This window comes from Lasioglossum baleicum, chromosome 15, assembly GCF_051020765.1.
Source record: "Lasioglossum baleicum chromosome 15, iyLasBale1, whole genome shotgun sequence".
Lineage (NCBI taxonomy): Eukaryota > Metazoa > Arthropoda > Insecta > Hymenoptera > Halictidae > Lasioglossum > Lasioglossum baleicum.
In genome coordinates this window covers 3,867,978-3,880,978 of record NC_134943.1, presented here as the reverse complement: position 1 = coordinate 3,880,978, position 13,001 = coordinate 3,867,978, and the positions used below count along the sequence as shown (strand labels likewise).

The following is a 13,001-nucleotide window of genomic DNA, read 5'->3' as shown; positions in this document are numbered from 1 at the left end:
ACCGGTCGAAGGGTTGATAAAACACGATCAGTAACCGGTCGCGGAAAAAGTTCACCCTGAATATGAATGCATAAATACGCACTAGCATCAGCGAATAAATTGGATCGAAGACCGATCGTAATGCGCAGATATTATCGGTGGAACGTCTTCGTCAAGAGAGGCGAAAGGCGAGCACACCAGCGCAGCGCGTGACTGTTTATCCCGGAATTCATCGGCTCGTTATTATCGCGAGTTTTCATCGCGCGTTCGTTCCGCCATGCTTCCAGAGGTGAACTCTGGCCTGCACGCGATCGTGATCTCGTCACCGTGCAGACTTCCAATTATTTGATATATGAGAACGTTCTGTTATTTCATTCTCCTATTTTTCCTCTCTCCATCTCCCCTCCCCCCATCACTATCTCTCTCTCTCTCTCTTTTTCACACCAGATACATGTTGCAACGCGATCGTGCCAGTATATAATGCGCGGAATGAGATGGATGAGTACAACTAGACGCGGGAGCAGTCTACACAAAAAGAAATTGAAAATGTAAAATAAGTATTTCCACGGGATGCCTCGTTTTCAGGTAAATGAATTTGTGTAGTCATGGGGAAAGCGCATTTTTCGCCCGCAGCCAGTTAACATGCTCGCCGGCGAGAAATATAATGAAACGAACTAGTCAAGTGCCAGTTTAAAAACCTTTTTGAAGTGATCTTTAGAATTTGCTTTTAATGAACGGCACGAACGTGCTTGAATTGTTTGTACATATTTTTGCGTGCTCTTACTCTTTGTATTCGTCGTGCTCTTGCTTTCCCCGTTGAAACTAAAATTATTTTGTATTGGAAGAAATTGGTTGAAATTTGTTAGTGATTCAAGTCGAATTTTTACTCTTGGTTGCACTAAACAAAGAAAGAAATGATCAGCGTTATTAATACATGTTACTACTGACTTGATAATGAATTTTGCACCTTACACTATACATATAATTTAATTCACTTTCGTACGAATGAATTGATATTCTCAGTGGCATTAATTTGATGACAATCATTTTTAAGTTGTTGGGAAACGTATTATAATTCCAGGAGATTTGTGATTTTAATGCTCTTATTGAGTATGCAATTTAATTCATCAAGTTCTTTTTAAGCCATTTATGCAAAATATTATAAATTCTCATTGCTAAACCTAGTTTACGTTGCACGCTATTTGTGCACATCAATGGATTGCAGTGCATGGGACCGCATTGATTGTATAAAAACTAATTTGTGGAAATAGGTATTAAACAGAGATTTGTTTGTCGTATCGGTAATTTTATCGATTTCCAAATTAAATAAATATCCCGCTCGGACTTTACAACAATTTTTAGTAGATTCCCTTTAAATATTCGTGTATAATAAATATGCATAAACCTCTGCGGTGTATATATCTCGCTGTCCGTGCCTGTGGCCGTGTGCGAACGCGTTGGTCCTTCCAGAATAAATTTGTATATTGAAAAAGGCATTATTCATCCTCTTTACGGGGATATTCGATAGGGCGTGTATTAATGCGCCATTATTGATTTCAGCCGGTGTGTAAATTAAAAAAAAATATGTTACACGAAGGCTTCAGGCTACAAGTTTTATGATAGACGTTATCTCTCGTGCGATACGTCACTATACTTGCTTCTATTGACTCGACGCTGTTGGCAGCTTGTTATACATATAGTTCGGGGATATCGTCAGTTGGGTCATTGATTTTCTGACTTTTAATTTTCCTATTTTGGGAGAAACTCACAAAAGAGACGAGTATTTATAATTAAATAATCTATACTTAAATTTTGTGATTAAATAGTATAAGTAAGATAAGATTTTGATAATTTACAATTTTCCGACTATCCTTTCCCTTAAGGTCATATTGTTAATGCATTATCGTCCAGCTCGCAATTTGCTCGTCCTTATCGTAAAAAGCGTAACAGATTATTCATTAGGGAGCCAATTAATCCACGAAAGTTAAGGATTACCAGGGTCAGAGCTTAGAGACATACATTTAACGTGAACGGAATGGAACAGTTAACTATGGAATTAGTACGATTCGTTATCTTTAATTTAAGGCTCGCCATTAACGCACCCTTAGCACTCGTTCCGCGCATACAAATTGTGTCGTTATGTGGTGAAAAACTTGGAATATTTCAGAACCCGCAATGTAAGTACGTGTATCTGAGAAAGCGGTTCTTCCGAGAACATGATAAATCCTCCGCTCCGAAAGAAGGTATAGATCTTTTGTATCGTCTCTTTTTGCTCGCGCCGGTTTTACGCAACATTCGTACTTATTATAGTCGGTTCAGCGATCCCGGCGACACTAGTACGAAAATTTAGTGACTCCTTGAAATATACTAGGAATCCTTTCTTTGTGTTTCGCTACGCATTGGACCGTTTCATCCTAACGAACAGCCTGACTCTTCGACGAAATATTAGAACCCTCGAGATGAACACCGTGTTCGTCTGAACCCGTATTTGTACATCGTTCGTTACACAATTTAATCCTACAAACCATCAAATGATAAATCTAGGAGTCCTTGGAAAGAGGAGGTCTCAATCTTCAAATCTATGGTAGTTTTAGTTACGGGAAAAATGCTGTAGTTTTTGAAGACATTTGAATATGCATATCTTTTTTAGAAACAAATGAGTAAAAATATCTTGGAGGAAAATGAACACTGCTTTGCGAAAATAGAGGTTTCAATCATTACTGATTGTTGTACTATCTGTTTTTACGAAATTATCACAATTTATATATCGAAAATTTAGTTTAATGCATTATAGACCACAGTATTATTTTTCTCTGCATATTTTGTGCACTGCGTTTCAATTGCAAAACGTAAGTCACGCACGCTAGATCTGGGACAGTTTACTTTATTGCAAGATATTCGCATTTATTCTGCTCCATGAACATTTTATTTAATGTTACGATGAAGCTATGTACACAATGAACGAGATAAACATTTTACGACAAGGTATATTCAGATTAAATAAATATGGAATAACTACTGTCTGTCTCCACGGACCCTGTACTCGTCGTGCGGTTTACCGATGGACGATCTTCCGTTCGAGGATTAATATTAACTCTTCGTGGAGGAATGCTAGAGATAATGGTCTTCAATGAACGACCACGCATTCAAATGCGACATTTCCTAATACGTAATACGTTTAAAAAAACTATTAAAAGCTATCTATTATATCGAAATTAATTAAATATGCGTGTCCATATTTATTAAAAAGAAAAATTTTATATTCAAAAACAAGGGACCTCTGACGGTAAATGTACAAAAGATTAATTGCATCGAATGAAATTTAATACTTTCATCATTTCGATTTCTGATTGCAAAATTGATTAATGTATGCAGCTGGCTATTTGATATTTTCATCGCATATTTCAGTCATTGTATAAAATCACTGATAATTGTGTATAATCGTTTAAATATGTTGCATTATCGTTGTGATATTTAATTGAAATGTTATGTCAAATGTGACCTACTACAACATATCTATTTCCCTTCTGAATTATCTGTAATCTCTTATAAAAATTAATAAAAGAACCATACATGAAGGTTAAACAAATTTATTCGATAATTTCTTACGACAGAACTTTTTATGATTTTCATAAGTGCATTATAAAGATATTTATAGCAAATGAATATCTTCGCGTAATTCGACAAGTCCCGCTTAGTAATTGGAGATGCAGATACCGCTTAAAAATTGACTGGCACTCCAAACATTGGTGAATCGTGTCTAAAGAAATAATGGACAAGAAGAAAACAACCATTTCCCGGCAGAAACGTCTTACAGTTTACAGCCATTCTAATTTAAGTTACTTTAGCTTGTTTGTACAATTACGTTCGCGAAACGATCCTCTTCGTTCCTTTCACTAACTTTTAAGTGTACCATACCTGATTTTATAACGGTACGGTACAGAGTGGTCCGCGCAGCTGTTACAAGTCATAGCTGTTTTATCACCACAATTGAAACAAATTGATATAAACAGACAGTGAATTCAAAGAGCACTATAGATGGAAAATTATATTATATCTTTTGCGTGCTTGTGCTGCCATCTGTATACCAACACGGCGCCCTTACCCGTCAAAAAACGAGGAAAATCGCTGAACTTTAAACACGCATAACTTTTGAACCGGTGGATTCCTAAGATTAAAGCTTAGATTTTCGGAATTTTCTCGTCAAATTCTGAAGGGTTGTATAAAAAAAAAAGAGTTAAAGACTTCTGGTTTCCTCAGATGAAGTTTAAATTAATAATTATATCTGCATAATTACACCGAGACATTTGTGTGTTATAATTATAATATATAACATCCTGTGCATTAACCTTTGCATAAAACATTACCACAGATAGAAATTCGGAATGTAATTTTGTTTATCAGTTTGCAAGTTTGGGTTGGTAATCAGAGTTGGAGGAAACTTATGATCGTTAAAGGGAGCCGTTTGACGAGCGTTTAACAACGTGATGCGTCTGATCCATTGCCAGATCAGCGAGTTTAACATTCAACTTGAAATCTGCGTCGAGATCGCTAACGAGTAATTTGAACGAATCTCTCTCGTCTATCATTATCCGGGTGAATCTACTGTTATCTTCGGATCAATATTACCGTCAGAGTCGTGGCAGTCAAACAAAGTACCTCGTGCGCTGCAATAACCATTTTAAAGTACGGCAAAAAATTATCATGGTTTCATACGTGCCACGTGTAACGAGCAGATCAAACCGATTCGATTGATTCATCTAACGATGGAGCGGAACGTCAAATCGCTCTATGAGTAGATGGGTAAAGAGCTTTTGCGATTCAATGACTGACGATTGATCCCCCCGACTCTTGCGGCCCCGTTTTTATAACGGGAAATTGCAGACCCAAGATGGAAATAACCATTTCATCCTCAAGCTTAAAAAAATTGATATTTTTCGGCAACTTTTGAGCCTTTTTAACCTCTTTTTAATCTCTGTGTACGCCAATGCGTCCTAGGCTGACAAAAACGGAAATAAAAAGTTGACGAATGGAAAATTTCCAAAAATCTTCTGCTAAGTAACACGTTTCAAATTTTTTAAATATTGGATACTTATCTTTTAAATATCAATAAAATTGCACACGTACTTATGCAGACAAATTTTTCTTTCATTTTGCCTCAAACATGTATGGGGGCCAATTACCCTTCTGTACACGGTTAACATTGTAATAGCAGTACAGAGAGAAGGTTAAAATAAAAATATTTGTTTTAAGCAATTTTGTAATCGATTTTGCGGAGATTATAAATTTTAACCCTGAAGCGGACCTTCAAAATGTACCTTAAAAATGCAATGATGCATTCAAATTACATTTAAAGATCATCGTGCATCATTATTGTACATAGTGGTTTTTATGAGTAAAATGTTCTGCAACTATTATTTGCCTGTTTTATATTTAGTTTGAGTGACAGGGTTCATTTTCATAACGCAGCTGTGGATCGAGAATTTCATATGAGGAAAGGCGTCACAGTTCTTAATAACCCCCTCATTCGCTGGATTTAGCACCGACGCGACGGACTATTTGGTATTTCACAAGTTGGAATTTCTCTCGGAGGGGCGTCATTTTGACTTCATCGAAGATATGCTCACCGATGCAACGCTTAAGCTGAACGATATTATGGCAACAGACTTCCGTATGGAAATTCGGAACCCTTATGAGCGTGCCACTTGGTGCATAGATTTAGAGGGAGAATATGTTATGGCTAAGGAGAAACAAAATAGCTTCGTGGAAGTTGCAGTTTTTCCAGTTTGTATTAAAATATTTATACACACGCGTAGTGCAAACCCTCATTACTCAAGCACATATAATTGTCTGCGTTTATCTTATGATCCTATGTGGTTTTAGTTCATTTATGATCGCATGTGTTCATTTCTGATCTTACTCTGCATGGAAAAATTGATTCAGAATGAGGTACAAAATAAATAAAAAATCAACATTTTTAAGGACCAAAGAATGATGTAAGCTTTGACTTTTGAATGACAATAAACTTTCAGAGATAATGATCACCAATACATAATGCGTTAAAATGTTTGTTCTTCCAAATTAGATACGAACTCTTGCAATCATCTAACAAATCCGTTTTTCAAAAGAAGAGATCCGACACACTAGGGCAAAATCAGCTTCCCTACCGTCGTCACTCTGAACATTGTAATCAGTCCGGAGTGATTGTGGCAGCGTGGACAGCTATTATGACCGATGGTGTACGTCAGTTCTCTGCTTTCGCCAAGCAAGCCATAATAAACGCTTCAATCACTTTCTCGGCTGTTGCCGGCGCGTTTCTTATAACCGCAATAAAAGACACGTTGCCATAAAAACGAGTACAATTGTTCGTCGAATATATTTCTGCTGGAATTGTATGATTTTATAGATTATTGGTGAAATAACAGACAGCTCCGCGAAATACATAAAAACACAGGAAAGTGGGTGGGCGATATACGTCGTCCACACCGACAGATCAACAGTATTGGATCGCGATGGATCACGTTCGCAGTCGCGAAAGGATTAGAATTTCGAAATGTATTGTTGACTGAGTTTTCAGAAGAGCACAATTCACGAATAAATCAATCTCTCAAGTGCTAAGCTCCAAAGATCCCGAATAAGTTGCACGAGTAAAATAATACGCATATTTAGGCACATGTACATATCGTTCATATGAATGAAATTAGAAATACTTGAGTTCTGTCAGTTTTCCTATGAATGAACAAATATCGGTGCAGAGATGAACATTTTTTTACTTCGAATTTCGTGGTACGCCGCTGAAAGCCTAAGTGCCTAGTTAGTGCTCCAATTTGTAACAAGAGAAATTGTGCACATTAAGAGGATTTCTTTTTCAAATGCATCCTCGTCGATGTTGGCGAGTTCCGCGTAATTCCCTCAATAACCCATGTACTAGCAGAAGTATGTATCTACGGGGAACGTGATTTTCTGAATGGTGTACGAAAAATTAGGTACTCCCCTTATATAATTAGATGCCGGGCCGTTGCGTGCTCCCCAGTTTCTCGTCTGCTTCGAGTTCTTTTCAAATTCTGTTACTCGTTATACAATTATCCCGAGTGCATGGCTAGTATACAGTCTAATCCGGCGTGTAATAATTTCAGATCATATAGATGAAACCCCGATCTTCCGAATATGTTTCGCATGTAAATATTACGAGGATGTAAAAATTGTTTTAATAACTTCTTTGTGCTATTGTTTCATTGCTACTAATGTAACTAAATAACCAAATTGACTGGTAATTTACCTCGTACGACGCGGTTGTCAAGATCACTCACGGAAACCCACGTGTGTTCACTTTCACTCTGATTATACTAATGACAACGCGACCGAAACCTTAGGTCCGCAAAAGTCGCTGGTACGGTGAGGCGGTGGGGTGGCTACTCTCGCGATTTTTTTATTTGTGACGAGGAGCGAAAGACCCGAACTGATGATCCACGATTGCCCCCGAATTGGGACCGGAGTGGAAAGAATGCTCGGCAATATTGTGTACACCTGAGGTTTAATTCGAATTATTATAAAAATCAGCTAGGATGCAGTGTAGCACTGTAACTAACAAGTTCTGTTATCGAAAATCCCTAATTATTTTGTACAACTGAGAGGTTCTACTATATTCTAAATTATAATAAAATAAGACAACTTCTATCAAATATAATTTAAATACACGAAGATAATTTTGCACAATTTTGCAAACTACAGTGATTAGAAGAAAGTTTCACTTTATACTGTGCGAGTTCAGACATCCCAGGTTAACATTCACCATCGTTGTTCAAATTTATTTTCGACGAGCACACAGGACGTCATGAGCAAACAATCAAGAAAATATTAATTCTATATGTAAAAATACATTGAATTTGTATCGAGGAAGCTTATTCGTATTTAAAATTGATCATTTGGTATTTCGAATTGTATCAAAAATTTACAAAATTTAGCATGAAGTAAAATTAAATCTGTTATTATGCTAATTTTGTACACTATTCTTTTACTAATATTAATGATATTATTAATAATTCGACTTTCCAGTAATTGGTCATATTTAGAAAAATGACGAAAATGGTCGATGAATGTATTAGAGAGTAATTTATATAAAACATTAGGAAACAATTACAAATATCACAGTGTTTTGCGCTTGCTTTCATGTAGACGCAAGCGTCGTATTTCTCTTACAAAATCAGAAGTTTTGCTACACGTGTCGACTGCATCGTACGGATCAGAAAAGGTCGAACTTTATTAATTAAACTCTGTATGTTCTCTCTACTCGACGAAGTTCTAATTGTCTGCGAATTGGCGTCGTTAACTCCCCTCGAAATCCGAAGGATACGCAAAAGTGATTCGGATACAGAAATCGTAAATCACGACCGAGTATACATACAAGCCGGTTGTCACGAGCGGGTTAATCGCTTTAGTGAAAAGATTTTCCCAAAGCAATCAGAAATTATTCACCTCCTTCATTCAATCAATACATATTTAATATAATATTCACTATCATAATTCACAATTATTTTTAATAATCTTAAATCTTATGAAAAATAGTTCAAACATTATTTAGACACTAAGAAATAGTAATCTTTGTACACTCCTTAGAAATAGTTGCACCAAAGATTCCAGGTCAATTATGTATTTTTATTTTATGTTTTATTCATAATCGCATATTTTAAAAATTGCAGAAAATGTTACTAAAAGAAAGTTACAAGACTAGATGACAAGAAAATGTTAAGAAAACAATGATAAAATTAAAACGATAATTTTGAAAATTTTCTCAATTTTTATACTCGGTATAACCAACTCGCAATTGAAGAAACTATAGAGAGATAGCAATAGATTTTTCAACTTCTGAAACGCTAAATGCAAACTAGTGTTACAGCGTACCACGTGGGACATGCAAGTATGCAATTTGGAACACTTGTACAAGCTCCTAATTTCGAACAACCCCACCCGCAAGTACTAAACCCCATTACTGATTCGATGTGTTCGAATTCGGTATATACCCGAGTTTACCATACGCTACGGGGACATCAACCCTAATTAGAATTTGGAGTTCTCTTGGCTATGAATAAATAAATTATAAGCGCAGTCAGACACGCGCGTCACGAAAGTATTAAATTATTCTCGCTCTGTTCAGTCGAATTCAGATCGTGATTGAATCGATTCATTATCGTCTAAATATAAGAGCGTCTCGAACTTTCTTAGAATAGCTCGATGTATCATTCATTGCCTTGTTTAATTAGACATTTTTTTTCCTGCTGTATGTTTCAGCTTCATTTACTTCATCGTTAACCTTCGCAAGGTAATGTGGGGTCTCGGAGACCCCAGTTACAGATTTTTGAAAAGAATTTTTGTATGAATACAATTAAATCTGTTTGTTTACTTTTTATCCTGTGTTATTCTTTATCCCAAATTTTAACAAAACGAGGCTATCTATGAAATTCATTTGTCGATGATTGACCTTACTATTTATGTGTTATTAGACCTTACCTTGCGAGGGTTCATAGACTGCTGATCTTTATGCAAAATAAAAACTGTCCGCGCAGTGTATTTGCTGCATTTTCAAATGCAGTTATTTGACCACGTCGACTTTAAAAAGATGGAAAATGTAAAAATGCTGTATTCACTATTGTGTCTCGGTTATTTTTTTATCAAAGCATGTCTTTGCTATCATAAACGAGAATTTATTTCAGAGATTGAGTACAATTTTCGATACAAAGCAGATCAACGTGACATGTGTTGCGCACAGTAACAAGAATGAGAACAAAGCGGTGTATCTTCGCGTGACAATGCCTCGCAACAAAAAAGAATGATAGTCAAAGCGAAATATCTTCGTATAATAATTCCCGTAATTTCGCTAATTGGTGCAATGATATAATGGCTATTATTGCGGTTAACCTTCAGCACAGTTACATGCGTTTATTGAAACAGTTGCAACTGAGCGTTAATCGGATTACCGACATCAAGCTTCGTCGTTTTGTACGCCACCGAACAGAACACATACGCAAATACTGTTGTTGACGGCCGTTTGATTTTCTGTACTTCCAGTTGCGACAGTGTGGACTCGTTAATGGCATACGTACTCATAGACGGCAAGAAGGAGAAAATAGATGCATTCTGCGGTGAGATGCCATCACGACCTATCATGAGCAACGGACCACAACTTTCCTTGGAATTCCACGGCATCACGTCGTCCCGCCACTTTCGAGGTTTCAAAGCGATGTACATTTTCACCGAAAGTGAGTACAATTAATTATTCTATTTACTCACATTTGTTTGTTGTTTTGCGTACAACTGTGAACAACACTCCGTTTTCATGTGGATCATTATACATACACTTCTAGCTAAAACTATTCCGTTAAACAAATCAAACATTTTGTGCAGAAGTATCCTTTTCCGTCTGAATGACGAGTTAATACGTTTTCAGTGATATGGTTGTACTTGTATACTTAAAAATTTTATGCAAGCATTAGAGCCCACCTATAAATTATACATAAAAATTTACAGATTCATGAATATGTAAAACAAGGAATAATAGATTCAAAAATAATATTCATCGGATCGCTGGGCAATTATTTGTCAGCAAATATAATCAATTATTCCTTGGAAACGTGACTTTGCATGCAATTCTCCAATCTAGCAATATTATACATGAAATGCGAAAGTTTCGTTTGATTTAAACTAGCCCCTCTTCTCACAGTAGAGTTGTTATTGTTAACTCGACAAGAACCAACGCCCAAGTGTGACACGCCGTATTTTTTTGACCTTCGCGCATGAGCAACGCGCAGGAAAATATTTGATACGTATTTTTTCCATACCATATTCGTGTCGGGAGAGTGAAACTACCCTTCAAAGTTCCGGGCAGAAAACCTAGTTTATCGTGTCACTCGAAAGCTAATAGAGATAGAGAAAAAAAATGCTAAATGAAAAAGTTCTCTGTTATTATGTAAAGAGAGTCATTGTAGTTGGTTTCCGACTTTTTTAAATGATTATGCACATAGAAAAAACTTTTGTGAAATTTTAACTACTTTGGACTACCTCGATCAATATTGAACTCTTTTCAATTTTCGCAAAATCCTCTGAAATGAAAAATATAGCAGTTATTTCTTCTACAAGCTCTCGTCGTGAGATTAAATCTTTTCTGGTACGAACTGAATAATATTGTTGAATAACCATCTTCAGTTGAACTAACGAAAATACATAAATATTACATTCCAACATTAAAATTGATATTAAAATTAAAATTGATTATACAAGAAAGATACAGTTACTCGAATTAATATGCGGACGCTCTAAAAAAGACAATAACTTTTTTGATATCGTACTATAGGATTTGAACTTTTTTGGGAAGCTAGAGCACTTAGTTTACTACAGGATGTGAAAAGAAATTCTTTCAAAAATTGCAATTGATCGGAATTGTAGAAAAAATACTAAAAGTTGCATTTTACAACTTTTTTATGTGGGCATATATTGAAAATTTTTAATATACGTTTTGTAAGTCTGTGTCAATTAAACATATACGGAAAATTTCGACAAAATCTATTTTGGTAGGGGGATGATTTTTTTGTTTGGCGGTGGTCTGTTTCGCGTCGTAACGATCTTTTCCACTTGATTATTATCATTTCATGGGAGTATTTAGAATCTGTATTCGGCGCAACAACAATCGACAGTGTTGAAACACTTCGTCAGCGTGTCGAACAACATTGGTTTGAAATCCGTGCAACACCGAACCTTTTCGAGCGGGTCAGACAATCCATGGTGAGACGTATTTACGCCTGTATTCAAGCTGGAGGTGGCCGCTCCGAGCAATTTCTGTGCAGACAGGTGATCAACCGGCACAACACAAAAACGACTGTAACTCTGAAACAGGACACACGTTTCTATGAACTTTTTTCGGTTACTTTTGTGTCCTGAATCCACGTCTGCGACAATTCCCCCGTACCGCGGATGTTCTACGGAATAATTAGGGTGACTTGTAAAAATCTGTTAAAACCTGCACTGGCTGGAGCATTTAATCCTCTGTGTCCTGGATTATGCCAATGTTATTTTTTACTGCTTCAAATCTGTTCGGTCTGTACGGGACAAGCGTGTAGCACAGAACGCAAACGTGTAGTGGTTAAATTAAATTAAATCTTATGCAGAGCATCGTTTCATACTGGCATTTTAATAACAGTGATACTTGAAAATACTTTTGAATTGTGAAAGACTTGGTAAGGGGCACGTAAAAATATTTTTTTGTATCTCTGAGACAAAAGTTATTTTATGAAAATAATATGTAAATATGCACAGACCACTTCCATATTACTAACATTAAAATATCTTGGGAAATAGTGTTTTTGTTTCCAAGAAATAGTGTTAAAGATTTTTTTTTCAATTTATAGTTTTATATCGCATCAATTGCTACGTTATTTAAACCATTTCATTGCAGTATGAAATGGTAAAATACGGCAACTGACCCATTAGAAACTACATGGTTTCATTTATGGGATACCAACATTTCCCTTGTGTTTTGAAGTTGAAATATTACTCAATGTAAATATTTCTCCGCAAACGTAATACTCTTTTTAGGAAAGCAACACGACACTGTATACTACGATACGATATTAAAAGTTTCAAGTTAAATGGACCAAAAAAAAATGCACTCGTGCATCAGAATGCATTACAGTAGTACACAGATGAAAAATAAGCATGAGGAAGTATACCATTCTGCGGCTATATGCATTTCTATATCCTTCACCATATGGCTGTATTATTAAATAACAGCTGTGCTGTTTCGTTATCATGGGACAACTTTGGGAAATATTTTAGGAAGTTCGGTGTGGCAGGGAGTTTTTTGAAAACATTGAATAAACAATTCTCATGGACTGAAAAATATATCCATTCTATTGCATCTATTATTCTACTTTTTACTTTCTTCACTGCAGGAACTCGAGAGATACCTCGAGATTTTAATAGTTAATGATTTTAAAAACATATTCGAGACGAAAGGAAACTTCAAGAAAGCT

The 13,001-nt window shown here is 36.0% G+C and overlaps 1 protein-coding gene across 1 annotated transcript in view; it reads left to right on the top strand.

Annotated features, from left to right (window-relative positions):
• The window catches only part of Sol1, a 667,060-nt gene that overhangs the window by 593,808 nt on the left and 60,251 nt on the right, over positions 1–13,001 (top strand). Inside the window, exon 10 of the mRNA XM_076439137.1 lies at positions 10,045–10,235. Coding sequence (XP_076295252.1) covers positions 10,045–10,235 — 191 coding nt within the window. The remainder of the gene's footprint in view (positions 1–10,044; positions 10,236–13,001) is intronic.